General features: G+C 42.9%; 1 protein-coding gene across 3 annotated transcripts; it reads right to left on the bottom strand.

The window, feature by feature from the left end:
- Positions 1-17: 17 nt before the first annotated feature.
- On the bottom strand, positions 18-25719 carry LOC146506102 (protein mono-ADP-ribosyltransferase PARP14-like). Of its 3 annotated transcripts, XM_085179938.1 has the most exons (28): positions 25435-25719; positions 25152-25234; positions 22956-22983; positions 22543-22611; positions 21272-21445; positions 20490-20615; positions 17896-18069; positions 17114-17239; positions 15495-15668; positions 13972-14097; positions 12136-12237; positions 9295-11482; positions 8784-8887; positions 8681-8747; positions 8508-8574; positions 7519-7755; positions 6625-6846; positions 5291-5405; positions 4645-4779; positions 3996-4058; positions 3727-3909; positions 2890-3093; positions 2539-2621; positions 1748-1983; positions 1370-1641; positions 1098-1243; positions 561-735; positions 18-460 (listed from the first exon to the last, which is right to left on the bottom strand). In XM_085179938.1, exons 1-28 carry the CDS (start codon positions 25613-25615, stop codon positions 180-182), a joined length of 6141 nt encoding a protein of 2046 aa, XP_085036064.1. In that variant the 5' UTR covers positions 25616-25719; the 3' UTR covers positions 18-179. The 3 variants fall into 3 exon arrangements, with proteins under 3 accessions (XP_085036064.1, XP_085036063.1, XP_085036065.1); XM_085179937.1 differs by having other exon boundaries at positions 8681-8887; XM_085179939.1 differs by lacking the exons at positions 13972-14097; positions 15495-15668 and having other exon boundaries at positions 8681-8887.
- Between the last annotated feature and the right edge of the window lie 834 nt (positions 25720-26553).

Raw genomic sequence — 26553 nt, 5'->3', positions numbered from 1 at the left:
ACAGAGACTCACTGGAATTGTTGTATTGTTACTTTAATGCTCCTTCAAACTGCATTTGATTAGATTTAAAGTACAAAGTGACACCAGCAGCAAGAAAAATGAAAGCAACAGCGCCCCCTTCAAAGACGTACAGTATTTTATATTATCTGACAGAGTTGATAGACTGGGAGTGTGGCACTTCATGTAAATGTGATGAGGTATTCTGGGTAGGCCTGGATATCATTGAAGACTACAAACATGGTTGGATTAGCAGCGTCATCTATGACGCTGTCATACAGGTCTGAGGCACTCCCAGATTTGGGAGGAGGGGTGATCATGCCTTTTTTTCCTTGGGTGTAGTCTCCAACTAGAACTCTGGCCTGGTACATGCGCTTGTGTCCGCTGGTGTCGGGCGTGGCGTAGTTTCCTGCTGAATAGCAAGGGTCCGCAGCAAAGTAAGAGCCGTTGCCGTACATCGCACCTGTGAACAGAGTGAACATATTAACTGAATAACAAATTCACTTAAACTAGTGTTAAAATATTCTACCTTTGTATGTGTGTACTGCGTGTGATGGCTTTACCATTTTTTCCTGCGTAGCTGCGGTTGAAGCCTTGTTTGTTGATCAGATGGATGGAGGTGTCAGTGGTGCCGTGAAACAGAAGCAGTTCATTGTTTGTGTGTTTATTCTTCACCTCCATTTGTTTCTTCATGATCTGGTAATTCTGCCACAGTGACGGATTTTGGACTCTTTCAATCTGTCAACGTAATCCAAACACATCATGTTGGTGATTTTCATTGAAGTACAATAACTCTCCTTACCTCTGTGTCTGTTCTCTAATGATTGTTGACAAAGTATTTATAATTTATTCAACATTCAAATTCTGCTGGATTGAAATGATCCAAGGTGGCAAAGTCAAGGCTTCAAACTGGGAATGGAAAACCAATGGGTGATGTCACATGTCTAGATCCAACACTACAGTTTATGCCAAACCAACTGAAGTTAAAGCTGAGACTTGGGAACTAATTTACTCTCCTTTTGTTTTCAATTACATAAAAAATATAGAAAACTTCTGTGTACATCATACAGCCTGGGCTGTGTATTTATGACTGAACATACACTGATGATGTTGAGGTTGAGTCCGGTCTTCGTCAGTTCTTTCTCCACATCGTTGTATTCATTAGATGCTGGAGCCACAGCAAACAACTTCAGCAGGTCGTCCTTCATGTCCTCCCAACATGAAGGCAAAGGCAGAGCGCTGGTACCTGCAGAACAAAAAGTAAAAACTCACCATTGAAACTTTTCAGCCTTTTCTTGGTCCAATGCAAAACGTTGGACACATTGTTCTTCCAGCAGGTTAAATGAGGACTACGTGCACATTACTGACTCACCTTTCAGGTCTTTTCGATGGAGCTCCACGTCATTACGTCCGTTTGCTGAAACTGCTTTTTCACGCTCTGGGTCGGCGGTGTACGCGTCATTGTTGATCTTGATCTTTGCTTTTTGTTTGGTCTTGAAAGCTTCCTCGAGGGTGAGGTTGGTGTTCATGTCAAAGGCCACCATTGACCCATTATGGTCCTTGAATTGCCATTCCACCAGTTCACTCATCTCCAAGGCCTTTTTCATCAAGGCCTCCGCCCGCTCCACCTTACGGATGATGTCCCTGATGGTCATCAAACAAAAAGGTAAAGAAATACTTTAACATGTAACACTTTAAACCTAAGAATTATTGCATGTCAATGGTTTATGTGGCTTTCCTGTTTTCTGACCTGATTGCAGACTCAGCAGCGTAGACATCCCTGGTCAGACCCTCCAGGTGGATCTCCGGGTCCTGGTCCTCTGCTCTTTTGTCCAGACGGATGCTGACCGTCAGTTCTCTCTGCAGAGCCTTCAGCTTTTCCATGTCAGCCTGTGACAGCTGACTAATGCAGGGGTCAGAGATGGTTTTCTGTTCCTGCTCAGTCCGAATCTGCTCAATAATCCTCTTCTTGGCCTGACTCGCTGCCTGCAGCATCAGACAAATATGTGTTAATAACAGAGATTTAAAGACAATAATTTATTTTTATTCTACTGCGTGTACTGGAACTATATCCTCGTGAGCAACACGTATACAGACAGCAGTTACTTCAACAGCGTCTCTGAATATAGTTTTGGTTGCTCAGTTAGAAGCAGAGATTTTTCCTTTGATCTATATTTACGATGGTAGTAAACCTCACTGTGATGAAAGACTTGACGAAGCTGAACTCTGAAGGAACTGTGGATTCATTCTCTAACAATGTTTTCTGAACTTTTGACCAAACAAGGAAATCTATTTCTCTGCTGCTTTGATATTTATGCTAAACTAGCCTCGAGCTCTGCATTACACATGTAGGAAGATCTGAGATCAATATTAATAAAAGAAAGAGACTGTGTGTAATAATATATTTATGCATGACTATTAAAGTAAAAAGACTATTTAAAGAAAGGGTTCATCCTAAAATGCACTGACCTCTGTCTAGAAAGCAGACTTCCTGTAAAATAAATAAATAAGAATGGAAACATAACGTGAATGAATTTGTACCTTGTGGTCATCGGCACACAGCTGAAGCACTACAGGCTTAAACTCCTCCCTCTCCAGGACTATGTCAGCAGGGATTGGCTGCTCTGCTCCGAGCCCAAAAACAAAGTTAGTCTAAAACAGCTCAAAATAAAACAATGTGCAAAAAATCCATAAAAACACTATACTTAAAAAAACATATAAACAATATTTTAATTGAGAATAGTAAAATATAATATATTTAAGACACTGTAACAGTTTCTATTCTTAGATCTTCATCACTGACAGAGTTTTGTTCAAAGAAGAGCTGATGTAAAAAAGTGCATCAGCCTGAATGTGGATTTATTGTTACCAGATTAAAAAACAATGGAATACCTTCAGCTTCGCTAACGACAGTCTTCTCCTGCACCCTCTCTCCCTGTCTCTTCTTCATGCTCATGTGGAAATGTTTCAGCATGGCCGTCTGGAAGATCAGGATCTTCACACTCTGAACAAACCTCGGCTGTTTCCTCTTCACAAACTCCACCACTGCATCCACCATGGCATCAGCCACCTCTGAAGGGCTGGCCCCTCCCTGACCTGATGGGCAGACAAGGACCAAGCAAGGATAATAATGATGATGATGAAAGGATGACAAGAGAAAGAGCTGGACAAATGAAACATACTGACTGTCTGAAAAACATAGAAATAAATCAGTTAGAACACGGAGCACCAACAGTCCACCTCAGAGCCGTTTGCACTGTTGGAAAAAGCACTAATGTGACTGAGATGAGCGAGCACGGAGGAGCAGCAGAGATGGAAACTACCTCGCAGCAGTAAATCCACCGGATAGTTAGCTGCTCTAATCACACATCGGTGTAATCTGACATCGAAGAGTCGGTAGAAAGGAGCTGTGTTTCAACTTTGTATTAAAGACATTTTAGTGGCACAAACTCAGGTTTGTAAGAGTGGGGTGAAGTAAGGATGCTTCGCATTGCTGCACAGTGAACCGAGTTGTGATGGAGGTGTAGCCTGTGGCTCTGCTGCAGGGGAGGGGTGGTGCCAGAGAGGCTGGCAGGGCAACTGAGTCCACTCGACTAGTTGTGCTCTCACTATTTGCTGAGAGGGGAGAGAGCGACGTCTGGAAAGCTGCTGCAAAGCCCGATACACTGGGACGCACAGCTGTGTGCATCCCAGGTTGTTCCTGTTCACATGACTGTAGTTTGCACAGACCTGTTCCCAGGGCTGGGAAGGCCACAGAGCTGAACTTGTTCTCCTCGCAGACCCTCAGCACCGAGTAAACCGTGTTTTTAATGTTTGCAGGGTCGTTCTGGCCGACGACATGGACGATGTTCCTGCTGGGCAGCTGCCCGGCTGATGTCAGGATCATTGCAGGAGGCTGAGCCGTGGAGCTCACTGCAGAGAGGAAACAGCGTTAGGAGAAGTGTGAAGCATATTGAGTCTAAAAAGGAAGTGAAAAGGCTGAAGCTTCATGTACACACCAAGCTGAGCGCACTCCTGCTCAACTGTTACTCCAGCACCGTCTAAGATCGCCTTGGACACCCCTGAGCAGCAATAAGAGGAGAGCAACAGGTGCAGTTAGTCAGATTTTGTTACACAGAAAAAACATGTTTATTTTCACAGAGTTAAATTTCACAGTTACCTCTGTCTCGTTCTCTTTAAATGTGCATATTTAAAAAATAATAATTCTCTACCCGCCCTGCAGGCGGTCTTCATCAGTATTTTTTTGTTCCTAGGACTGCGCTGTTCTGGAATCTGCTGGAGCCTCCAGCCCAGTGTGACGGGCACTGCCCTGAGTGCTCTAACGCACCAGACAGCAGAGGTGGACAAGCAGACGAAGACAGCTGTAGGAATGTAGCTACACCGCGTGACAACACCATCAGGAAGAATGAGAAGCTGCAGAAGTACCAAGGGCTCAGAGAAGAGCTCGAGAAGATGTGGAGGGTGAAGGTAACAGTGGTAAATCACTCGGTGCGGTGACCATCAACCTGGGCGAGTGGCTCCAGCAGATCCCAGGAACAACATCTCAGATCAGTCTTAGGAACGGCACAGATACTGCACAGCACCCTGAAGGAAGGTCCTACTCAGTGTCTTAACTGTTGTAGCCACAAATATAAAGTCAACACTCACCTGCATTAAGGTTAAAGCTCTGATTGGAGGAATTGACAATGACATCACTGGCTTCCTTGGTAATGTCACCTGATGATGCCTGAAGGGTGAGTTGATCGATCTGCATCTGGCACACATCGAGGGAGGTGGACAAGACTGGGACAGAGAAATGTACACACACACACACACACACACAGTTTCTTTATAACACTCACTTTTTCACACTCACACCTATTTAAAAATCCACAGTTGACCAACTCTTCCATATAATTAAACGGGAATAGACAGAGCTATAAAGTTAATGTGCCAATGAGCAAAGCACGATGTCGCCTCTTACAGGTTTATTTCTAAAACTACACTAAAGGCATTAAAACAAGAACTTTTAATAACTGTGAACCCACCAACATCCACACAGAGTGTTTACTCTCTTCTGTCCAATGTGTTTAACATAAGCTCAACAGCGACACCTGCTGGTTAAACTGGGCTCACATACATCTTTAACGACATGAATTGTCACTGATGGTCACATCAGGCCACTTAGTGAAACTAAAACATCCTCAGTTTGTCCTGGCCAATCTCTGACCTGCTACATTAAGACTAAATAACCTGTGAACATCAGGTTAAACAGGACTCTGCTGGAGCTCTTTGTAGTTCTGATGGTTCTTACCTGAGGAGTGCTGTGATTGGTCGACAGCCTGTTGAGCTGGTACCTCATTAAAACCACGTGCTTCATGTTGGACGTTCCTCTGAGCGGTCTGACCGGTGAACTCTCTGGTGAAACACTGATAATATATTTCATGTGTTACGTTCATGCTGCTTTTTTTATCATTTTAAACCTGAAGGTGGTTTTAATTACATGTTAATGAGGTTCTGTAATGTAGTCGATTTAATCTTTGTTGTATTTGATTTGTCAGTTTTTATTGTCTTTTGTTGCTAAATTTACATCATAGGTTTGTTCCTCCTGAAGCAGCATCAAATATATTCTCATACAGCTCTAATGAAATCAGCTGCTTGTATGCTTCACACTGCTGACAAAACACAATTCTGCTAATGTCATTACCGAAGAAATACAAAGCATTGACTGCTTAATGGTGTAGCTAAGAAAATTTAAAAAAGCAGGAAATAAGTTAAAAAGCCAGAGTACTCGTCTGTTTTCCAGCTGACTAATGAGCAGCTTTCTGTGGGGGAACATTACCCCACAGAAAGCAGTGATCTCCCCTTTTTCCTTCACGTTTTCAGCTTTGATAAAAGGTGCTCGTAGTTAGGAAGGTTTGAGGGATGTGATTCAACAATGAAGTAAAGTAAACGTGGTGTGCTCAGTCCAAGTGTCTCTAATGCTTTTGGCTGCAGTCTACAGTCACATTTACTTCCCATGCACAGGGAGTGAACCAGGGGAGAGAGCATGATCAAATAAAATTACATTTAATTTGAGTGAAGACAATAATATACGTTACTTTTAGTACAATAAAAATGTCCCAGTAGCAGTTTTGTCTAGTTAAACCTAGCTAACCAAAATGGAAAAGACAAAAATCAAGAAGAGAAAATCTCCATCAGCGGCTCTTTGACATTGTTTTTGACTCTTTTAATCTTTCTTTGCTGAAGCCGAACGCATTCTGTACTGTGCAGGAAACACGGCACAGGATTGATTGACAATGGTCTACAGCCAAACGGGACACAGAACACAATGCACTGTAAAAAAAGAAAAAAGAAAAGAAAAAAGAAACCATGAAAAATTAGCAAGGCCGCGAAAGGTGAAGCGCGTTATTGCGAGGGACCACTGTACTAACAGTGTGTATCACCACTCAGTGTGGTTTCTGCTACCTGTAGCCACAAGCAGCTTCACTTGTTCCAGTTTGTGTGCTAAGCTAGGTGACAGTGTGACTGATCAGTGTCTGCCTGCACATTATGTGTCCATGTGTTTGTTGTGGGTTTGGTCGTCTCTAGTGCTCACTGTCACAACATGATAAACACTCTCATCTCCTATCAGAGTCACAAACTCACCTCCACAGTTTGGCTGTCACTGGGGTGAACGACGATGACCACCTCTCTCAGACAGCGAGGATTTCTGCTGCTGCTGTACGAGCGGATCTCCCTCAGCAGGAGTTTGGACACCAGGGCTCTGGGGAAGCTCAGGTTTCCTGTCCCGATGGCTGGGAAGGACAACGATGCCATCTGACGTTTCTCAGCCTCCACCAGACAGCATCTGATGATGGACGTTAACTCCTGACAGAGATGAGACATAAAGTGAGGCTGGACTTCAGTGACTGGGCAAGAAACACAGTATGGTATGTGAACGACCAGGAACAAAAGTGGAGTTTTCACTGGTGGTGAAGGGCACAGAGTTTCTCCTGATGCATCCCTCAGTGGATGAGTGCATGAATGATGGTTAAAATAGCGTTTGGGGATAGAAAACAGTGATCGGATGAATGTGTGAGGCTTGTAGTAGAAAGAATCTGGAGTTCTCAGAGTAGAGAAGTGCTGTGTTAGTATCAGAAACATGGTGTCTGTTTGTGTCAAGCTACAGTATCTCACACATGCTGGGGCTTATGGAAATAAGAGAGTTTAAGAAAAGAAGAGAGAATAAAAAGCACTTTCTGGAGTTTTCTTTGTAAAGACTAAATGTCCCAAACTTCACAGATGTCTGTGGGACACACTTTAAGTGTTTGTGCTGGGGTGTGGTCTGCAGTTCCTCTGCAGAGGTGGGGTGGTGCAGTGGGCTCAGGGGGCGGTACTCAGCAGGCTGACAGGGCAGCTGAGCCTAACAGACTAATCACACTCCTTAGTTCAGTGGCATCAGGACCCAGAGCTGGTGTGTGTGCGACCAGCAGCTGGAAAGCTAAACTGTGTATCCTGGGTCCTTCATGTTTACAGTGTCCAACCTTTATTAAGCCTCACCTCCTCGGCCTGGCCGCCTCCTTTGTCCCAGAAAGGACAAACAGCGTGAAAGACTTTCTGGCACGTGAGGTTGTAGCCGTCAGTGACGACAACATCACCGTATCGCAGCGTGTTCCTTCTGGCTTCAGAGTAGATGGCGTCCTGCAGACTGCTTCCAGCTGCTGACAGGATGGCGTTGGACACAGCTCCCTGGTTCAGTTTCATGTCCTCTGAGATGGTGTTGACGATGACGTCAGTCTGTGGAAAAGTAAAATCACAAAAAGCTTGGTAAATGAAAGTCAGTTTTAGGTAAAAAATCAAAAACATCTTATTATTTTTGCATTAAAAAGGCCGAGACACTAAAGACACTAACAGTATATAAAATACACAAACTGTACAGTCTTCCATAAAAATATTGCAGTATAAATTCTTAATTATGTGATCAGATTTGTATGTGCCCTTGTTGTTCCTGCTGATAAAGGTGTTTGTTCTTAATTAATATATTATTTCTGGCTGATCGTTTTGCCCACCTGATATAGAAAGACCAGCAAATGTATCCAGGCATTTTGACATGTTAATCAAATTATAGTAAAATGAGCAAAGTTTGAGTCGTGTTTAAAACATGCGACACCTTCACACTAGTCAATTAAAAACATAAAACAGCTTTCAAATTGGAATCAGTGGATGTTTGAATGTGCTGTATTTATCAATGCACTAACGTACAAAAGTCTTTGATGAGCATTCCTTTGTAAACTCAGCATTCAAATGAATTTATGTAGTAAGCTCATTTGGCCCTGTAGTGAACACTGTTGTGGTGTTCAGCAGAACAGAGTGAAACTCCACAAAAACATGAAACGACAGATTGAAAACAACAACTCCATAAACCAGAATTTACTGTTAATCCTGGTTTACAGATGTATGTAAGCCAAATCTATCCCTTCATGTTGTAATTACGTCACCATTTACAGAATCCTCTAAACTATGATCCAAATGACAGCACAGGTACTCACAGTCTGGTCCTGAATGTTTCCCTTACATAAAATGATCTTCAGCCCCTCAGCTGTGGTCTGCTCCAACCTGCATCCAATCAGATAACAGGACTGATGATATCAAAGAGGCCTCATGAACATGATATTATCAAGAGTGTGATAAAACCAAAGAAATAGAAGGTGAACCACCTTACCCTCCATGCTCTCTATGGCTGATTTGTTGCTTGGGGCTCTGGCCTCCCCTGTTACCGTGTTGATTTCCTCCCCTTCCACCGCCTCTTCCACCTCCTCTTCCACCTCCTCTTCCACCTCCTCTTCCTTCTTCTCGTTTTTCATTGCACCAGCTGGCATCATGTGATTGGTTCTGACCTCTGCCTCTGCCTCGACCCCACTTATGTCCACTAGGAAGTAATGACAATTTTAAATACTTTCCAAATGACTCCAATTTGACTGAATACTTAAGCAGCCATTTAAAGTTAATAATAGCTGCTCAGCCATCTCTGTGGCTTAGGAAGCCATAAACCAGAAATCTGACCAATAAATTGATATAATCTTTCTCAACTAGCTCAGCATCAACAAGGTTTACTGAAAAGATTTAAAGAAATAGTTTTATTTTGGGGGATTGTGGATATAGATTACTTCCATGCTGTCAGGTATACAGACGAGCTTATACAGTTATACAATAGACAAAATCCAAATAAGGACGTTACATGGAGCTGGATATTGTTACCTGTGATCATGAGCTTGATGAGTATCAATGTTAAGATGTTTACAGTAAAAGTTCATTATTAAAAAACTTTAACATTACCCTGAAGCCGCTGTTCGTTTCCCGCCTGCTTGCTGTGGGATGGTCATGGTAGGTCCGAGGTCTGAGAACTCCTTGCTCACAGCTGTAGCTAAGACTCTGATGGTGCTATCGTTGTTGTCCACCAGGTGAATCTCAGTTAAGGATCTCAGACCTTGTGGGCTGTCACAGTACTCCCGAACTGCCTGGGCTATGGTCTCAGCACAGAGGTCAACAGGGAAACCAAAGATGCCCGAGCTGATCGCTGGCAGTGCAATGCTGGAGCAGGTGGCCATCTCTGCTTGTCTCAGACTTTCTCTCACGGCAGTCTTCAGGCGGGACACTGCCGTCTTCCTGTCAAAGTCAGAGAATCGTGGACCAACTGCATGGACAACATGTTTGCAGGGCAGGTTATATGCATCTGTTATGATGGCGTCACCAGGACGTAGACGTCCATTTTTAGCGACATAGTCGCTGCTTTCTCTCTGCAGCTGTGGTCCTGCAGCCTTTAGCAGTGCCAAAGCCAGGCCACCAATGTGGTCTAAGTCCTCATTAGCTGCATTGACCACAGCGTCCACACCAAAGCTGCAGATGTCCACCTTACTGACAGAAATCAGTACTCCACTGTTGGTCTGCACTTTACAATAACAAAGGGTCGTTTCTTCTTCATAATTCTCTACTTCCTCTTCTTCTTCTTCTTCAATCTCTGGACGAAGGAAGACCGCACATCTTAAGTCATTCATTAATGTAGACAGTAACATTTTTCCTTGGTTTTGGAAATATTTCTTTGCTCCTGGCTTGTCCACAGTTAAGGTGTCAGTGAAGAGAGCATTGGCCAGTTCCATAAAGGAAGATTTGGCTTTCTGAACATGAAGACGAGCACCAAGGATGCTGATGCTCTGCTTCTGTACATAAAACCTTACTGATACATGATTATCTTTGGCAATACTGGACCATTCCTTTGACTTTTTCTTTTTAATGAACGAAACAACAGCACAGGATTCGACACGAAGGGTTTCTTGGACTTGTGAATTGCTTGCAACAAATACCCTCAGACTATGGCTGACCTCTTTCACTGGATTCACAAAACCAGCCACTGTTATTTTGTTTCTTCTTTCTGGGTGCATCTGAATGGCCACAGTTTTTTTCTTCGATAGGTTGTAGGTATCCAGCAGCTTTTGCTTCAGGTGGCCCCAGGTGGGAAGTTTTAGAACTTTTTGGTCTTCCACATCAACAATCTGATGAGCCAAAGCAGCCTTCATCTTACTTTCTGCATCAACAAGGGCTCTGTCAGAACTCCCCAACAGGAGAAGCCCTTTGCTTTCAATGGTGTAGATTGCACTGATGCCTTGAGATGTGAAGAGATCCTGGGACATGTCCATGGGATCCAATGTTCTGAGAAAGTCTAGAAGACATGGGGGGACATTCTGATGTTTCTTACTCATATTCATTATCTTCTCAGAGATCCATGACTTAGTCTTGTAGAACTCTGCAGGGAGTCCTGTAATGGTTAACTTCTGGGTGCCTTCATCATAAGAGAGTTTCATCTCAGGAGAAATGTCCAGAGCAGCTTTGTGGAGCCCCTCCTGCTTCAGGATGTAGAACCATGCAGGGGACAAAATCATTTCCTCAGAGATGCTGTTTGTCTGTCGTTCAATGTGACTCATGGCTTTCAGAAGCATGTTCTCCACAGGAGCCCTGATTCGTTTTATATCATCAGCTCGGCCAGCAACGGTCAGAACCCCTTTGGATGTATCCAGCACCAGGATGGCATCTTCCTTCACAACTGAACGGACATCTTTCTCTGCAGCTCTCCATCCCAGTGCATTTACGTGATATATGAATGCTGTGTACTGAGACATCAGGCGACGGAAGGCATGTTGGGCCTTACTCATCCAGTTTTCTACATGTTCTGCAGTCAGATCTAGCTGCCTCAAAAACTCTGGCACAGGGCTGAGTTTCACGTCGGGGCCATTCAAATCCACTCTGCAGAAATGTGGACGCATCTGATCATTGATGTGTTCTGATAGTTTCTTCTCCACAAGGAATTTCCAGATAATGTGGTGAACAGGCTCTGTGAAGGGCTCGGGCATCTTCCATGTTGGTCGTTCTTTGCTGTACAAGGCGGTTCCCAGTGACTCGTAGTATGGATATACCTTCACTGTGATAGACTTCAACTCAAGGTCTTTTTTAACGCAAATCTTTTCCACAACTGCAGCAAACAAGGAGCAGAGAAGCAAAGGTTAGATAAGTGGTTACTCTGCGGTTCCGAACCTTCTTTATCTGACAAATATCATTTTTCTACAACACTTTTCATCTTCAAATTACTTCAGTTAAACACATTTGGATCTAGACTTTTTACAGTTTCTCAGTCACTGTTAGCTAACCGTTTCAGTCATTTGTACACTACTTCTAAGTACAACGGGTATTAATCTAAAGCATTTTTTATTTTATTTTATTAACTTTAGTGATAACTGATTTCTTTGCCTCTAAGTTCAGGTTCACTTTAAAAAACTGGAAAAGCTGACCTAATATTTCCTATGTGAAGCTAGCTGCCTCAGACGTACCTCGTCCTTGGGAATAAAAGCACTATATAACCAAAGTACAGGAGTGATGTGTTCTAACGTTTGGGTTTGTTTTTTGTTGTTTTAATCTCAGCTGCTTAGCTCCAGTAAGAACAACTATTAGCCGTACACAATCCATTCTGAAAGCTTAAACACTAAAATGTTTCCAAAGTTTGCTGAACCAGTTTCTGTTTAAAGACGTGAAAGAACTTGGTGGGCAAAGCCCTCACATTAACACCACTACTACAGCAAGCTGGTGTCTGCATACATTCAGCATAGGTTTACATCAACAAAAAAAGACCTTTAGGATCACTGAAAGTGATGATGGCAGCCTTTTCTTTTGGGATCATGATGATGTTTTTGGGATGAGTCCAAGTCTTCTCAAAATACAACTCCAGCATGTCTAGAAAAAAGCCAGAAATGCACAATTTTACAGATGCATGAAGGTTAAATTACTTTCAAAGTTGGTTATCTGGTTATTTTAGCAGAAATGTTTTTGGCATTAAAAGTCTGAGTACTTCTATTTTTTCATTGTCAGTATAATGAAAAATGTCTATAGCCTCTGCATCGGCATCGGCTTTGCCTGGTCCGGCCTCAGCGTCAGCCTCTGCCACTCCACCGCCGTCCGACCCAGCTCGGCCTGAACCACCTCGCCTTTGCCGGCCACTTTCCAAGCCTTTGGTTGGACGTCTTCGCCGTCAGATCGAGGTCGTCGTCGCTGCTGGCTTCACGGCCGGCCTCCGGACCTGTTCTGTTGCCGCCACTGCCTTCTGCGTGGCCGGCCTCCTGATTTGTTTTGCCTGCGTTGCCGCCACTGCCTTCCAAGTGGCCGGCCCCCGGACCTGCTTTGTTGCCGCCACTGCCTTCTGCGTAGCCGGCCTCCTGATTTGTTTTGCCTGCGTTGCTGCCACTGCCTTCCAAGTGGCCGGCCCCCGGACCTGCTTTGTTGCCACCACTGCCTTCCGCGTGGCCGGCCTCCTGATGTGTCTCGTCTGCGTCGCCGCCATTGCGGTCCACACGGCCGGCCCCCTGAACTCATTGGCCCCGTGCTGTCTACCTTCGGGTCGACCCCCTGAACTTTCTCGTGGACTCGTGATGGATCTAGTTTTGTGTTGACCTGTTTTCTTGTTTATGGACTGATCTGGAATCATGCTCCTTGTTTTCTGTTTTGTTTCCGTTCCATTATGAGAATTATAGGTTTCTGTTTATTCATGTTTTAGGATTTGCTCCTTGGTTGTGTCTCATGTTTTGCATAGTTCATGTTCCATGTGTTATATTCTGTCTGCGTCTTTGTTTAGTGGTTTCTTGCTTCCTGTTTTATTGTGAAGGTCTGTGTCTCATGTGAGTGTGTTCTGTTTTACTGCTCTCATGTCTCGTTAGTCCAATTTCTCCCAGCTGTGTCTCCCTCCTGTTTTCCATTCCCTGATTACGTCCCTGTGTATATTAGCCCTGTGTTTTCCCGTGCTCGGTGTCGCGTCGTACCCTCAGATCCAGCCTTTGTGTTCCTGTTTGGTTTCTGTTTTTGTGTTGGTGCCAGCAATAAAAGCTGAAGTCCTGCATCTGGATCCTCATCTCCGCCTGCCTGCACACAGAGCCTTGACATTGTCCTTATTGTTCCGAAAGGTTAGAAAGAAATTTAGGGTTGAATCGATTTAACAGCCATGTGGTAGCAATGGCAAAGCCCAGCTCAGCTCCAGGGAGACCCCTTAAAGCACTCAGCACCATTTGGATTTGGGTCAGCAGGGGACAAAAAATGTGGAAGCTACACTGTACACAGCTATAATGATGAATGAGCTCATTCATGCACTGAGTTCATTTCCTGTATTGAGGAGAAGATAATTATTTTTATATTTAGCTTGTTTGTGTATTATCTGTATAAGTAACTATGCCTCTTGTTGTATTGATTTGCTCCTTTCGAGATTTCATGTGTTGATTTCAGGTGAAATTGGAAGCGACAAAGCTCAAACTGTCCCAACAAACAAAGCCACTGTAAAATGCTAACCTAAAATCGAATATAACATAACAGCTATATTGAGCAGTAGGCTCATGTTCTGGTAAACTGCTGTTTATTAAAAATAATGTATTGATTATCCAAAGGCTTTTACATACAGTCTGTGGTTTTTAGGAGCACATGTACCTTTCACCACAGTCCGAGGAAGACTCTCCACTCGGATGTTCGTTGCTGCCTCCAGAGGTCGAGCGGTCAGTCCATGCTTCTTCATCTTTGTGCTGGTCTGACTTACAGAGAGGAATCTCTCCACATCTGCAAAATAATCCAGATTAATTCTTTCAGACTGAAACAGGATGAGAGAGAAATGCTGGGCTACAACATATTATCTAGAAATGTTCTTATGAATGAATGAAGCTCCCCAATTCTAGATCAGGCTTCCTCTTTTTATTAAATGTAGAGTCAATATAGATTTATTTTCTATATTTAATAATCCTGCTTTATTGGAGACAGATCTGCTGTCATTTTATGCTGTTTGTGTTCTTTCTAATGGACCCTGTTTCAAATTTGAATCAAGGATTAAGAGAGTTAATATTTTCACTAGTTGTGGTCAAAGGAAACATCATTCATTCAAGTTCTTGATTATGCTCAATGCTGTGATCTTAATTTGTATGTAGACGACATTATGTTGTATGTAAAGCAACAAAGATGTTGGGATCAGTAGCAGCAAACAGAATGGTGATAAAGGAGAGCAGTGATAGGTTCCTCTGCTCAAAGAGTCTGTAGAGGTATTTGTATCTTTTCATTCTTTTACTTTACTGATACCAATTTATTTATGATTACTGATATCAAAGTCAAAATTGTTTAACATGTGCTTCACTTGTTTGTGTACGAGGTAAAGTCAAGCAGGTTGTCCTCACTGCAGGGCCGCTGAGCGTGACCAAGATCAGGCCTCATCTGATCCTAAAGACCTCGTAGTACCATATGACCCCAATCAATCACCAGTTATCTACTTTTTGTTTCTATTACAAATGTTCTTAAAATAGCACGATTTAAATCCAGCATCAAGCTTTATCTTTCTGAATCCTGAGACAGACACTATCTCTACTTTCAAGATTAGGCTTCAGACCTTCCTTTTTGCTAAAGCATATAGTTAGGGCTGGACCAGGTGACCCTGAATCCTCCTTCACTCACTATGTATTAACAGACCTCTCTGCATTGAATCATATCTGTTATTAACCTCTGTCTCTCTTCCACAGCATGTCTTTATCCTGTCTTCCTTCTCTCACCCCAACCAATCACAGCAGATGGCCCCGCCCCTCCCTGAGCCTGGTTCTGCTGGAGGTTTCTTCCTGTTAAAAGGGAGTTTTTCCTTCCCACTGTCACCAAAGTGCTGCTCATAGGTGGCTATCTGATTCTTGAGTTTCCTCTGCATTATTATTTTACAGTCTTAATGCTATATACAGTAAATGGAATACAATGTTTGTGTAGTTTAAAGTAAAATTTATATGAAAATGATTCATTATTCAAATCATATCACGTGGTTTTGTGATTTGTGCTTCTCTACACTTTTCCAGATCAGATATGTGATTTTTTATAAAGTCAGGTTTAAAATTAGACTCAAAGGTTAACCTAAAGGGGATTTTGGATGTTTGTCCTTGTACTGGCTCGTTGTGTTTGTGTATGGAAATGTCCAGCTGTTTGCTTCCTACCTGCAGGGCTGCTGAAGGTGACCACAGCTTTGTTGGATTCCAGGATCCTCTCCATGCTGTAGCCATTCTCATCCAACCCAGAGATGTTCTCCACCAGCATGGAGAGCAGATCTGTGGACATGTTGTCTGTGACGTTTTCCAAAACCACCGCACAGCTCTGAGACGACTCTGAGTCTGAGAGAAACACACAAACCTGATCAAAGAAAGTGTCTGTGAGCAGTGAGGGAACGAGGCTTTTGTTCACCTGTTATTCCTAAAACTTTACTTTCAGCAGCATTTCTTTTCTGTAAAGTGCAGGGCCCCCTCCAGGGGTGAGGGCGGCAGATTCTGGGCTGTTTGCTTGAACTAGCAGCAGAGTTTTAGTGCTATTTGATTAAGTAACAGTGAATCAGTCAGCACACACCCACGTTTGAGTTGTTATTTGTTTCTCAACACAGTAGGAAGTTTATTCAGCTATTACTGAGAAAAAGTGATCAAATGACAGAATTATGACACTATTTGTTTTGTTTTTGCAGCTGCTTTTATAAGTGTTATAATTCTGGAAGTAAGTGAAAACTTTACCTTTGTCTTCTGTTTCGAAAACTGACTAAAAACAGTAGTGAATCACTGTGATACTGACACAAGTAGCTGTCTGAATAATCACTATGCACTGAAGGCATCAAACTATGAATGAACACATGTGGAATTATGGAGTAAACAAAAAAGTGTGAAATAACTCAAAAAATGTTTTATATATTGGATGTCAGCCGGCCTTTGCTTTGATTACTGCTTTGCACACTCTCGGGTCTCTTTCGTTGAGCTTCATGAGGTCTTGAAAGAGTTCCCAGAGATGCTGAGCACTTGTTGGCCTTTTGCCTTCAATCTGCGCTCCATCTCATCCTCACACAGCCTGGAGGTGTGTTTGGGGTCATTGTCCTGTTGAGAAATAAATGATGGGATGGCATGTTGACGCAGGATGCTGTGGTAGTCATGCTGGTTCAGTGTGCCTTCAATTTTGAATGAATCTCCATCAGTCTCTCTTTACGTAGCTGATTGGTTGTTGCCATAATATGAATTCTAACAGTTGTCAAATAAGGCTGTCAGCTGTGCACCAACCTGACCTCTGCACAACACACCTGATGGTCCCGTTAAGAAAGTAAGAAATCCCACAAATGAACCCTGACAGGCTCACCTGTGAGGTGAAACCATTTCAGGTGACTACACCATGAAGCTCACTGAGAGAAGGCCGAGGGTTTGCAGAGCTGTCAGCAAAGCAAAGAGCGGCTACTTTGAGGAATCTAAACTATAAAACATATTTAGAGTTATTTATCAAATTTATCCTTGCTACATATTTCCATGTATCTTGCTTCATATATTTGATGTCTTCAATGGGCTCTCCTGAAACCAGGCTTCTCGTCGAGAAGAGGGTGTCATTCAGGCACCAGTTGATCAAATCCATAATTCCTCTTTTAGGTTTTAGAGAACAGACTGTGAGACTCTTCCAGGGCAAAGTGAGAGAAGCAGACAAGACTAGACAGAGACATGAGAAAGCCAAGCAGGAAAGATAAGGGAGAGGGAGAAAGTGCGACCGCCTTCTTCAAGAGAGAATAAGTGCAGCATATACTGCTTTCTGTGTGTACCTTTGACCACAGTCGGAGGAAGACTCTCCACTCGGATGTTTGTTGCTACCTTTAGGGGCCGAGCGGTCAGTCCATGCTTCTTCATCTTTGTGCTGGTCTGACTTACAGACAGGAATCTCTCCACATCTGCAAAATAACCAGATTAATCCTTTCAGACTGAAACAGGTCAGAGGACGAGAGAGAAGAGCTGGATTACACAGTGTTATCTCTATGATGATGTCAGGCTTTGTCCTTGTTTCAAATAGAAAGGCAATCTTTGTTGGATCTACTTTATATATTTAATAATCCTCGTTTATTGCAGACAGATGTGTTAATATTTTGTGCTGTTAGTGTGTCGACTGTTGCAGGACCCAAATGTAGACTCAGGCTGTCAGAGGTGAGCTTACAGCGACTCATTTATTGAAGGTTAACATTCCAAAAGCTGTGGACAAACCAAACGAGCCTTTATCCCGGTTTCAATAGCTATGCTAACCTAAGCTGCTGGCTGCACTTTAAAATATCTTTGGATCAATTTATCTCAATTAATGGGCCACCAGCCTTTAAAGTGGCGAGTGACCCAGCTGTCCTAGCTAATTACAGGCCAATCTCCAACTTCCTTTTCTCAAAAAAGTTCTTGAACCAGTGGAGTTTAAATCCAGGACCAAATTTAAAATCCTTCATTATTTTAAATAAATAATAATTTTTTAAATTATTATTTTATTTTGAATGCAAATTCTTCCTGTTAAAAGGGAGTTGTTCCTTCCCGCTGTCACCAAATCAGGTGGTAGCTGTTTGCTTCCTACCTGCAGGGCTGCTGAAGGTGACCACAGCTTTGTTGGATTCCAGGATCCTCTCCATGCTGTAGCCGTTCTCATCCAACCCAGAGATGTTCTCCACCAGCATGGAGAGCAGATCTGTGGACATGTTGTCTGTGACGTTTTCCAAAACCACCGCACAGCTCTGAGACGACTCTGAGTCTGAGAGAAACACACAAACCTGATCAAAGAAAGTGTCTGTGAGCAGTGAGGGAACGAGGCTTTTGTTCACCTGTTATTCCTAAAACTTTACTTTCAGCAGCATTTCTTTTCTGTAAAGTGCAGGGCCCCCTCCAGGGGTGAGGGCGGCAGATTCTGGGCTGTTTGCTTGAACTAGCAGCAGAGTTTTAGTGCTGTTTGATTAAGTAACAGTGAACATCAGTCAGCACACACCCACGTTTGAGTTGTTATTTGTTTCTCAACACAGGGGGAAGTTTATTCAGCTATTACTGAGAAAAAGTGATCAAATGACAGAATTATGAGACTTATTGTTTTATTTTTGCAGCTGCTTTTATAAGTGTTATAATTCTGGAAGTAAGTGAAAACTTTACCTTTGTCTTCTGTTTCGAAAACTGACTAAAAACAGTAGTGAATCACTGTGATACTGACACAAGTAGCTGTCTGAATAATCACTATGCACTGAAGGCATCAAACTATGAATGAACACATGTGGAATTATGGAGTAAACAAAAAAGTGTGAAGTAACTCAAAAAATGTTTTATATATTGGATGTCAGCCGGCCTTTGCTTTGATTACTGCTTTGCACACTCTCGGGTCTCTTTCGTTGAGCTTCATGAGGTCTTGAAAGAGTTCCCAGAGATGCTGAGCACTTGTTGGCCTTTTGCCTTCAATCTGCGCTCCATCTCATCCTCACACAGCCTGGAGGTGTGTTTGGGGTCATTGTCCTGTTGAGAAATAAATGATGGGACGGCATGTTGACGCAGGATGCTGTAGTAGCCATGCTGGTTCAGTGTGCCTTCAATTTTAAAAGAATCTCCATCAGTCTCTCTTTACGTAGCTGATTGGTTGTTGCCATAATATGAATTCTAACAGTTGTCAAATAAGGCTGTCAGCTGTGAACCAACCTGACCTCTGCACAACACACCTGATGGTCCCGTTAAGAAAGTAAGAAATCCCACAAATGAACCCTGACAGGCACACCTGTGATGTGAAACCATTTCAGGTGACTACACCATGAAGCTCACTGAGAGAAGGTTTGCAGAGCTGTCAGCAAAGCAAAGAGCGGCTACTTTGAGGAATCTAAAATATAAAACATATTTAGAGTTATTTATCAATTTTATCTTTGCTACATATTTCCATGTATCTTGCTTCATATATTTGATGTCTTCAGTTGGTATCTACTATGTAGAAAGAAGAAAAATAGAAATAGAAAAAACATTAAATGAGGAGGTGTGTCCAAACTGTTAGTGTATATCTGGCTGCTCCAGTTAATTTTGGCAGGACTACACTTCTGCCCAGCAGTAAGTCAAGAGGAGTCAAGAAAGCCTTTATTTGTGACGTGCAGATGGGACCGCCCCCTCCGATCTTACATACACAACACAGACATGACATGGGGAGACAGGTCGGGGACCAGTAGTGTTTTGGATAAACACAGAAATGTACAATAAAATCAGCAAGTCGAGGAAGCGAAAAAAAGAGACCTCAGCGGTGGGTAAGGGGTGAGAAGTCAGCTGATGCAGACACAGCCATCCTGCCCTGCAGCTATTCATCCAGCGCTGGGCCCTGACGCACCGTCCGACTCGGCCTCGGAGATAAGCGTACGAGGGCGTTTGGAACGAAGAGTCTAACCACAGTTTGTTATCAGGGGAGAAATTATTTGTTATGTTCAGCTCCACCCTTGAGACCGCAGCTGGCGCCGAAATGGTAGCCGCATGAAATAACAGTGGTGTTCTTGCTTTAGTGCGAACCGCTGCATGTCAATTTTACAGTCATCTAATGTCCATCACTGGTCTCTCACCATTCCCGCTGGAGAGCTGTGAGCCTCTCCACGATGTTATCCATCCATACCGAGAAGTTATCCAGTTTGCTCGCAGAGCACGAGTGTTCACGACAGCCGTGAGCCTCTCCACGATGTTGTCAGATGTTGTCAGAGTCTCAGCACTCACAGCAGCCGCAAGCTTCTCCAATATGTCATCTGTGCTGCGTCTAATGAGCCCATTCTGAGAAGCCACGGCTCGCTCCATCGTTCCAATCAACACAGCGGGCAGCCTTGTGGGGATTTGAACAGCCGTTTCCGCTTTCTTTATTCTTTGATAAGCCAGTGCTGATCAGTTATCATGGTTCCAAAAAGATAGATGTCTTCAATGGGCTCTCCTGAAACCAGGCTTCTCGTCAAGAAGAGGGTGTCATTTGCATTCAGGCACCAGTTGATCAAATCCATAATTCCTCTTTTAGGTTTTAGAGAACAGACTGTGAGACTCTTCCAGGGCAAAGGGAGAGAAGTAGACAAGACTAGACAGAGACGTGAGAAAGCCAAGCAGGAAAGATAAGGGAGAGGGAGAAAGTGCGACCGCCTTCATCAAGAGAGAACAAGTGCAGCATAAACTGCTTTCTGTGTGTACCTTTGACCACAGTCGGAGGAAGACTCTCCACTCGGATGTTTGTTGCTACCTTTAGGGGCCGAGCGGTCAGTCCATGCTTCTTCATCTTTGTGCTGGTCTGACTTACAGACAGGAATCTCTCCACATCTGCAAAATAACCAGATTAATCCTTTCAGACTGAAACAGGTCAGAGGACGAGAGAGAAGAGCTGGATTACACAGTGTTATCTCTATGACGATGTCAGGCTTTGTCCTTGTTTCAAATAGAAAGGCAATCTTTGTTGGATCTACTTTATATATTTAATAATCCTCGTTTATTGCAGACAGATGTGTTAATATTTTGTGCTGTTAGTGTGTCGACTGTTGCAGGACCCAAATGTAGACTCAGGCTGTCAGAGGTGAGCTTACAGCGACTCATTTATTGAAGGTTAACATTCACAAAGCTGTGGACGAACCAAACGAGCCTTTATCCTGGTTTCAATAGCTATGCTAACCTAAGCTGCTGGCTGCACTTTAAAATATCTTTGGATCAATTTATCTCAATTAATGGCCCACTGGCCTTTAAAGTGGCGAGTGACCCAGCTGTCCTAGCTAATTACAGGCCAATCTCCAACTTCCTTTTCTCAAAAAAGTTCTTGAACCAGTGGAGTTTAAATCCAGAACCAAATTTAAAATCCTTCATTATTTTAAATAAATAATAATTTTTTTCATTATTATTTTATTTTGAATGTAAATTCTTCCTGTTAAAAGGGAGTTGTTCCTTCCCGCTGTCACCAAATCAGGTGGTAGCTGTTTGCTTCCTACCTGCAGGGCTGCTGAAGGTGACCACAGCTTTGTTGGATTCCAGGATCCTCTCCATGCTGTAGCCGTTCTCATCCAACCCAGAGATGTTCTCCACCAGCATGGAGAGCAGATCTGTGGACATGTTGTCTGTGACGTTTTCCAAAACCACCGCACAGCTCTGAGACGACTCTGAGTCTGAGAGAAACACACAAACCTGATCAAAGAAAGTGTCTGTGAGCAGTGAGGGAAGGAGGCTTTTGTTCACCTGTTAATCCTGAAACTTTACTTTACTGACATTTCTCTTTCTTTACATGAAGCACCGTCAAGGGCCAAAATCAAAATACTTCATCCAAAATAAAGTAAACTGGACTAAGAAGAAGAACCACATATGTTTTGATTTATTTGTTTAGTTGAGACGAAAGCTGGTGACTGTGCCCCTAACACTAGTGAGTATTTATTTATACTAATTTATGAAGGAAAAACTCTTGTCTTTGAATTTCGACTCACAGAATGAAGCTCTTGTCACACATGCACTGCAGGCGTGAACTTTCATGATTGATGATCAAATAAATCTGAAAGGTTTTAAACTGCAGGTTCCCGTGTGTGATGACGAGCTGTCACAGTCCAGTGTGGATCAGGGTGGATGTTGTGGATGCAGAAAACACACAGCATCATTATTTAAAGAAAGCTTCTCCCATTGTGTCGAATGAACTCAGTTTTCCTCTCTGACAGGAGGATCTGCAGCTCGTCTCATCACTGAGGTCTAAGACCTGACGGACAGCAGTGTTACACATCTGTCTCTGTGCGTTACATTAACAGATGTTTTCCTCTGGCTGTTTCATCCACATAAACCCCTTTAATTAGTACTGTGAACACTGAAACTCCACAGTTATATTTTGTCCGTCCACTCACAGCAGTCCAAAGAAAATCAATGATGAGACCATTTAATGTCAGACACCGTGTGACTCTGTAAGTTCATGTCAAAGTTCACTGCTGTGGAAATGTGAAAGAAGCATGACTGCAGAGTAACTCATTTTAAGTTTCACATTTTAACATATTTTTCATATTTCTCGTGATAAATATATAGGTGTCAATTTTCATCATAAAAAACAAAACAGTGTGATTTTAAACTGGTTACATTTTCCCACAAATTCGTTTGAAATAGTTTGTGTCAAAAAATTCAATGTCAATGTGTCAAATGCCAAGTTAATGCAACTTTGTATAAAGTATAAATACAAACTTCCTGTAGTTTTGTTCTCTGTTCTCTTTATTCTTCATCACTTTGTTTTTACCCTCTTTGGTGGCAGCAGCAGCTCCACTTCCAGCTTCAGCCTGAGGCGTCTTTGAGTCTGACGATGAGTCTGACATGAACACAGTGAATCACAGAGAGGTCAGAGCACTAAGATCTGAAATATGGTTATTAAAATATCTTATATTCTTCTTATTCTTGTTATATTTTACTGGTTTAAATTGATTTGAGTCTTTTACTCCAGACGAGCGGGAATCATCATTTAACCAGGAACATATTTGGATTCATCTGAGATTAAAATCACGAGAGATTAATCTGACGTGAATGTGCTTCAGCTTGAATAAAGTCTGGTAAAATATTCCTTCATTGCCACAAACACACTTATTTCACATGAAGAAGATGCTGAAACAAATGAACAAAATTCAGTGATGATAAAAACTGAGGAGGAGGATTTACCTGAGACACGGTCGCTGCTTGTTGGGCTCTGAGAACAAAAAAAAGGTTTAAAGCAACAGAAGAAAAAAAGAGGAAAATATGTCGACAGTTACTTTTAGAAGAACATTCAAACTGTTTATTTTTTTCAGTTTTGCACTTTGGAAAAATATGTATAACAAAAGCAACTTCATTACGAGGTTAATGTGTATAAATACATAAATACGATACAAATATGCAATATTATATATCTGCAAATATTACAAAAATATCTTTCTTATACTTTAACTTTCAAATAAATTTGAGTTTTTTACTAATGTTATTACATTTTTTCTGTTGCTGCAAACAAACTGAACTTCGGTTCAGTTCAGTGTTATAACATTAATATGGCATCAAATCGCAGCAACAGTCGCCTCAGAGTGCTTTTCATAGTAAGGCAAAGACCTACAGACACAACAGAAACAATCATATGAACCCCTCTGAGGAGGCCTGATTATTACAGAGCTTGTATGTGAGGAGCAGGTGTTTCAATTCTGAATTTAACAGGGAGCCGATATTCATGAACAGCCAGCAGAGTTCAGCCTCACTGAACTGAAGCATTTTTCTTTCTGTGTTTGGAGAACAAAAGACAAGAAAAGGAAACACACTGATGGTCCTTACCTGACACAGAACAGACTGTCTGAAAAATATGAGTGAATTATTTAAGGATGCACCTTTAATGCCCACACACAGTTCAAGAAGTGACAGAAATCTGATCAATAAGAAATCTGTGTTAAATGTTGTTGAGCGGGAGATCAGAGCTCACAGTACAGGACTGTGAAAGTTTATGAAAAATGTCTGCAAATTTGGATAACGGGTAAGACACTGGAAACTGGATTTGAACAGGCACTGGTGTCTTAGCTCTGCCAGCAGGTGAGGGGAGCTGAAAACTAACAGGCAGGAAGAAGTACTAAGAACAGGGCGGAGTCACCAGCACGACGCCAAGTCTGTGTCAGGAACATAAAATCCTGTTCATTGAAAGCAAAGAGTTCCTTCAGCAGAAAAGTCTTGTTTGTTAGTGATGCAGCATTACTGCGAGCCAAACAATCACCGTCCTTGCCCTCCTTTGTCAGAGCATCTGTCTTCCCAGTACGTCTCCCAGTTTACGTCTTCTGGAACTTGATACTTCCCTGTTATCATTCTGGGCTCCTTGTTTAGCCTTTTGGAGTATCAACGATCAGCCTAAATGATCACTTCCTTTTTCTCAATTCATTCCTACCTGCCTGTGTCATCCTGTATTTGAGTCCTCGTCTCTACTACTCTAAACAGCACTGATGAGTTAGGTAGGCCTGGACGAACAGAAAGAAAAGCTGGTTCCACACAAGCTCCAGCAATCGCACCGTCATAAAAATACACCCAAATAATCAGGAACGGTAGAAGGCTTCAGGTTATCCAGATCGCGCTCTATGCAAGTTTTATGGGTGATCAGATATCAAAGAGAGCATAGATATCATACACCAGGAGAGCAGAAACACCATGGCAACAAACACTGAATAAACACTGATCCAAGCAGGCCTGGCAGACGGCGAGCTGCACTCACCGCCGCCATCACGACCTGCAACAACCTGTTCAGCCTCAGTGGTTTTCACCTCCTTCGTTTAGAAACTGCATGTTGTGTTTACTTGTGTCATCTTTGTTACATTTGTTTGCTGATCTGAAACATTTAAGTGTGACAAAAGTGTGAAATCAGGAAGACGGTGAACACTTCCTGTCCTCATGGGTGATTTCACTGCCTGATAAACCTGAAGGCCATGTGACATCAGGTTGGTTATTGTTGGCATGATTACAGTGCACGGGCAAACATATGAAAATATCAGCTGAGACTCAAAGTCCAACCTGTTTCTGCTGCTTCACACACCCAGGGACTGATTTATATCCAAAACGCCTCTAAAAGCTGCCACGCAGGCTGAAGTCACCCTGATCACAACAGCATGTTTATGAATATGATTCAAACACTGAGGAGTTTCTATTTAGACTGTTGGTTCATACGTCACAGTTATTCAGAGTTTTCTGTTTTTAAAGAACTAACTGTGATATTTGTATAAAGGGAGGCGCTCAGTGAGAGTTTATGGAGTCATAAAAAGCTAAAGGTGCTTAGTCCAAAGAGCTGAACCCAGAGCAGCAAACAGGAAACTCTGAGTGAGGAAAAAAATCCACATGAAACATCTAAACTGGACTTACTGCTTCTGAGCTCAGCCGCAACTGGATGGTTTTACTGTCCAGGATGATCTCGTGATTCTTCCTCGCGAGGACTCGCTCTCTCACTGACGTCACAGCACGCACACGCACACACACACACACACACTTTTAATGATCAGCTGTTTGAAGAATTATGTGTTTCATTCTGTGTCACAGTGAAACTCTCTGTTTGTTCCATCGTTACACTCGCAGCTCTCCGTCTGTTCGTGTTTTTAATTATTAAATGATTTATTTTACTATCTGAACCATGATGAAGCGGACTCACCCTCCGGTGAGCTGAAGTAAACGGCCGCCCTCGGGGCTCCTTCCTCCGCCTCCACCCGGCAGTCTCCTCCGCTCGACTTCTTCTTGCTCTGGAAGTAAATGTGCAGTTTGTTCTTCAGGGCTTTGGTCTGAGCCGGAGTCCAGTCCCCCTCCACGGTCACAGCACACTCGAATCCCTCCATCTTGCTTCACACACACACAGACACGCACTGACAGCCGAACGAGTCCAGACTTCAGGCTAAACTTTACTTTCACTTTCATTTCGTCACAAACGTCCAGAAAACTGAAACCGTGACTCTCAGGTCACTCACAGGTCACCAGGTCTGGTTACGTGTTACCTGTATCTAAAGACACTTTTACTGGTTTATTGGTTTGCGATATTTTCTGGCACTCGACTAATTTGAGTTAAAGAAGTTCGTGTTTTTAATGCTGCTGCCTTGATTTGTTACAGGCAGGCACACATTTTAAATAAATAAATAAATAAATAAATAAAGGATTTATCGTTTTTATTTTGCCGGGGACTGTGTAGATCAGGTGGGTGTTTTCACATCTATAGCCGGTTTCCTCTGGACCGAATCAGCTGGTGCGTTTGTAAACTCACAGTTTTTGGTTTATGTGCGTCACAACAAACCACGTCATTCATTGGCCAAGTGTGTGGGGGGCGGGCGCAACAAAAGTAAACACAGGAAGAAGGTGCAGACTGGACAGTTTGGTTCATGGCGAGCTGCTAGTTCACAGACCTGTAGTATATATAGTACCGTCATGCTTTACGAACACAAAGCACACCTGGCTATTTACGTCACCAACACCTGGTAGTCGGTTCGGATCGCGTTCACGCCGTAAACGAACTGCTCTGAAGTTCGTGTGGAGCCGCTCCAAGGATTTGGGATTTTATGTACATATTGTTTTTGACAATAAAGCTGACTTTGATGAGTTGATGTTCGAGTTCACAAAGTCCCAGGGTGAGTCTGAGTAGTTGTGGGACATCTACACGTGAGCATGCACAGAAAAATGTTGGACCACACCCCCAACAACCAGTCCAGAGTCAGTGACGCTGTCATAAAGCAGGACGCGTCACTGCATCTCTGACGCGTAAACAAAGTTCAAGGTGTTAACGGGA

Source organism: Neolamprologus multifasciatus, chromosome 12, assembly GCF_963576455.1.
Source record: "Neolamprologus multifasciatus chromosome 12, fNeoMul1.2, whole genome shotgun sequence".
Taxonomy (NCBI): domain Eukaryota; kingdom Metazoa; phylum Chordata; class Actinopteri; order Cichliformes; family Cichlidae; genus Neolamprologus; species Neolamprologus multifasciatus.
This window is presented reverse-complemented; position numbering and strand designations above follow the sequence as displayed.

Excerpts from the sequence above, each read along its gene's own strand:
- LOC146506102 (XM_085179937.1), bottom strand. The coding sequence starts at position 25,615 with ATGGAGGGATTCGAGTGTGCTGTGACCGTGGAGGGGGACTGGACTCCG. Across the intron at positions 12,238-13,971 it reads TCCTCGGACTGTGGTGAAAG|ACATGCTGGAGTTGTATTTT; the intron begins GTACATGTGCTC and ends GCTTTTTTCTAG. Across the intron at positions 2,622-2,889 it reads TGTCGTTAGCGAAGCTGAAG|AGCAGCCAATCCCTGCTGAC; the intron begins GTATTCCATTGT and ends GGCTCGGAGCAG.